Consider the following 2,714-nt stretch of genomic DNA (forward strand, 5'->3'; position numbering starts at 1 on the left):
AAGAAAAAAATCAAATTTCAACCTCTTAGCAACAATTCTCTCTTCACAATCATCCTTCATTTTTACCAAACAGAGTTTCCTCTCAAATATTTTTTCCCTTCTTCTACTCTCACCTCACTCACCCAAATTTAAGTAAAAATACACACTAATCATTTAACAAATACTTAAGATTTTTACTAATTTTAATTAACCACTAAACCTGATTAGTGAGGGGTAGCTTAGGATGTAAAAAAATATTTAGATAAGGGATGACCCTGATTGGATATTTGAATCCAGTTTTTGTCCTTTTCCTCTATCCCCAAATAGTTTTGATGTCCACCGCGCGTTGTTTTTCAGATTAGGTCTTTTCTATATTAGAATTTGATATAATTTCCTTTTCTATATTTAAAAGCAATAAAAAATAAGAAAATCCTTAAATATTAATTTTTTACGTCTTTTAAATGTCCGAATCATCAACGGAGTATTTTGAATCACATTAGTTTTGCTCATCTACGTGTGAATGTGCAAAAGAATTGGACTCATCAGTTTTGCTCATCTTCATGTGAGTCGCATTCAACACTCACTTGTTTCCAAAAAAGGAAACGAGGAATGCGTAGGGCCGTATGGCTCTTGTTGTCACCAAATGAGGACATGCAATCCAGGGGTACTAAAAATGAGGTTTCGTTCCCTTTGGGTACTAAAATTTGACCGTTCATTTTGGCGTTCGCCTTGCCTTAAGTCATCGCCGGCCAAAGATATACATACTACTGGTTGGTGTATTTTATCAGGCTTTACTCTCTACAGAGACCAACCAATCATATATGGCTAGAGATTCCAGACGAGTGGAAAATAATGCTGAAGAAGTTACCGAAAGTTCTTCGGCAATGGCAGTTTTTTGGTGACAAAGGGTTGTTTAATAGTCCGTCAAGCATTGTAGAAGGAAAGCTAATTTCCTGTTTTGAAATGAAACAATAGTGACAACAAACATACTACTTTATTTTCATGTATAAATCATTTGATATCTTTTGATTTTGATATACATGCTACTTATTTTATGACTTACTTGTTCATTTATGTAATCATCAGATGGGGTACTTCCAAAAAAAAGAATAACGTTACAGTTAAATATTGAACACAAATATTAAATTAGATTGCATTATTATTATTTAAACAACGGGTACTAACATTAGCCATGAATAGCATTGGCCATTAAATAAAAACATTAAACCCTGACCAACATTAGCCTGCAACATTAACTATCCTGACTCTGACTGCAGATGTTAAAGGTGCAACTGAATATGGGATCGGGGGAATCGGATCACCCCTGCGGATCCGGTACATTATGAAAGCCAGAAATATAGACCCAACAATGACTGCGAAGACAACCGAACAAGCTATGATGAAACCGGGGGCCGTCTTAACGGTGTGGTCGTCTTTATTCTCTTCGCCGTGCTTTTCCTCTCGTCTTGGTTTGGGCTGGGTTGGAGATTTGGGAGGTGGAGGATTTGCTGGTACACTAAGAACCCTGATATCTACTTTCTGTCCACAGCAGCAGTGGAAACTGGATATAAAGAAAAGGTGACTGACAGCGGTAAGAGGAATAATGACACTTCCAGAGGTGTCGTAAACATTCATAGCCGACGACCCATCACAGTTTCTAAAACTGGTAAGATTGACTTCGACCAGATTATTCAGTCTTGCGTCGAAATCGAAAACTGCACGCAAATATATAATTTTGTTTAGTACGATAATTCATTTCATCATGTATGAAAAAAAGAAAGTAGAGATAAAGAAGCAAACAGACCTATGTAGTCACCAACATAAAATGTCCTGCTAGCAGCCCAGCGAGTGTAGTACTTGACATTGGGAATCTGGTTTGTCCATCCTATGGAATCCCCTACACGATAGACTTCAGCACTTGATCCAGAGAGTGCTGATACAGCCAAAAGCAGTAAACCTATGATGAAGAAGCGAACTGAAATTGAATCCATCTCTAAATGAACTTGAAATGCAAAGTTAGATAATAGTTTTCAGAATTTTCATGTGTGGTTTAGTGTCCGCCGAAGATGCAAATATATAGAACCGATATTTATGACACACGTGGATGGGTCACCCAAGTAATAATGTTGGAATAATCTAAACATTTTTAGAAACAAAGTAATCAATGTCAGCAAGTTTGGTTGGTAGCCAAAAATCCGATCAACCGAACAATCAACAATCACGGGATAGCAAAACCGGTTATCTATTACAAGATCAACCACCAGCTGGTGTGGTATACATTCTAGGAGCATGCATGAGATTGTGAATTTTCGTATCTTCTTTATATTTTTGTGCAGCTTTTCGAAGAATTTAATCCAAAGTGTACAAGTTTGAAGTTACATTGGCACGTCATGGCATGCACGTCATTTGTGACCTCTCTTGGTAGAGCGAAACTGCGTATTTGCCTTGCATCATGTTTGCATGCACAACCTTGATAGGTGTAAGCGTTTTTCTAGTAAATGTACGGGTACAGACTCTTAAGTACTCATAAAAATGTGAAAGATGAATGGTAAATAGACATAGAATGGGAGTTCTGAATGCATGCATGTCTGCCAACACAACTTTCACCCAAAAATGGAAGCCTGGGAGAATGAGATGGTTAGTGATGTTTTAGTGCAACATCCCTTTTTCCAGTGGGGTGCACATCATTTATTGTTCACGTGGGAAAACAGAAAGAAGGCAAAGTTTTTTTTTTT

The 2,714-nt window shown here is 37.3% G+C and overlaps 1 protein-coding gene across 1 annotated transcript; it reads right to left on the reverse strand.

The window, feature by feature from the left end:
• Positions 1-1,119: 1,119 nt before the first annotated feature.
• On the reverse strand, positions 1,120-2,007 carry LOC113342378 (cucumber peeling cupredoxin-like). Its single transcript, XM_026586946.1, has 2 exons — positions 1,784-2,007; positions 1,120-1,694 (listed from the first exon to the last, which is right to left on the reverse strand). The coding sequence occupies exons 1-2, from the start codon at positions 1,968-1,970 to the stop codon at positions 1,219-1,221; spliced, it is 663 nt and encodes a 220-aa protein (XP_026442731.1). The 5' UTR covers positions 1,971-2,007; the 3' UTR covers positions 1,120-1,218.
• Positions 2,008-2,714: the final 707 nt, after the last annotated feature.

Source organism: Papaver somniferum, unplaced genomic scaffold (genome assembly GCF_003573695.1).
Source record: "Papaver somniferum cultivar HN1 unplaced genomic scaffold, ASM357369v1 unplaced-scaffold_3866, whole genome shotgun sequence".
Classification (NCBI taxonomy): Eukaryota; Viridiplantae; Streptophyta; class Magnoliopsida; order Ranunculales; family Papaveraceae; genus Papaver; species Papaver somniferum.